This window comes from Otolemur garnettii, unplaced genomic scaffold (genome assembly GCF_000181295.1).
Source record: "Otolemur garnettii isolate 467f Iridium unplaced genomic scaffold, OtoGar3 scaffold00009, whole genome shotgun sequence".
Taxonomy (NCBI): Eukaryota; Metazoa; Chordata; class Mammalia; order Primates; family Galagidae; genus Otolemur; species Otolemur garnettii.
The window spans coordinates 36,607,865-36,608,845 of record NW_003852404.1 but is presented as its reverse complement, the minus strand read 5'-3'; the positions used below and the strand labels follow the sequence as shown (position 1 = coordinate 36,608,845).

General features: G+C 37.4%; 1 protein-coding gene across 1 annotated transcript in view; it reads left to right on the top strand.

Moving 5' to 3' along the window:
- The first annotated feature begins 382 nt into the window (after positions 1-382).
- The window catches only part of LOC100954670 (olfactory receptor 5H8-like), an 843-nt gene continuing 244 nt past the window's right edge, over positions 383-981 (top strand). The window contains exon 1 of the mRNA XM_023509750.1: positions 383-981. This exon is cut by the window's right edge and continues 244 nt beyond it. Within this exon, the coding sequence (XP_023365518.1) occupies positions 383-981 (599 nt within the window).

Genomic DNA, 981 nt, shown 5'->3' with positions numbered 1-981 from the left:
TCATCAAACTGGTTAACATAGCTTTCATGTGTCATTTTCTTAGTTACTGTGTTAAGACATTTATATTCTACATTTAGAAAGATTCACATGTACCCTTGTTAGATGAAGCATAGGCATGGTCCCACCAAACAGCCTCCCTCCACCCATCATCCTTCCTTCCCTACTTTTTTTTTTAAATCTGTTTCTTCATGTACATTCTATGGACTAAAATAATTCAATTTTTCCATTCCTTCACTTCCACTGCAAATATTATATTCTACCATAATAAATAAATAAACAGAATATATTCTATTCTAGCATATATTTATCAGAGCATGCTGCTAAATATATGGGTTTATCTCAAATCCCTTATTTCTGTATTCACATTTCAAGCCTTTGTTGGATGTTCTTTTACATTTATTTTATTTCAGGGACATGCAATGAGGACATGGAAAAGGAGAACACAACATTGCAGACACAGTTTATTCTCACAGGACTTGCATATCAATCAGAGTGGAAAATCCCCTTGTTCCTGGCCTTCTTGGTGACATACCTCATTACCATCATGGGGAACCTTGGTCTGATTGCTCTCATCTGGAATGACCCTCACCTTCACATCCCCATGTACTTATTCCTTGGGAGTTTAGCCTTTGTGGATGCTTCGTTATCATCCATAGCAACCCCAAAGATGCTGATCAATTTCTTAGCCAAGTATCAGGTGATCTCTCTCTCTGAGTGCATGATACAGGTTTATTCCTTTGGAGTCAGTGCAACCACAGAATGTTTCCTCTTGGCAGCAATGGCATATGATCGCTACGTAGCCATATGCAAACCTTTACTCTACCCAGTGGTCATGACCAATAGACTCTGCATCCAGCTATTAGTTTTATCATTTGTAGGTGGCTTTCTTCATGCCTTAATTCATGAAGCATTATTGTCCAGATTAACCTTCTGTCATTACAATATAATACATCACTTTTACTGTGATATTATCCCATTGTT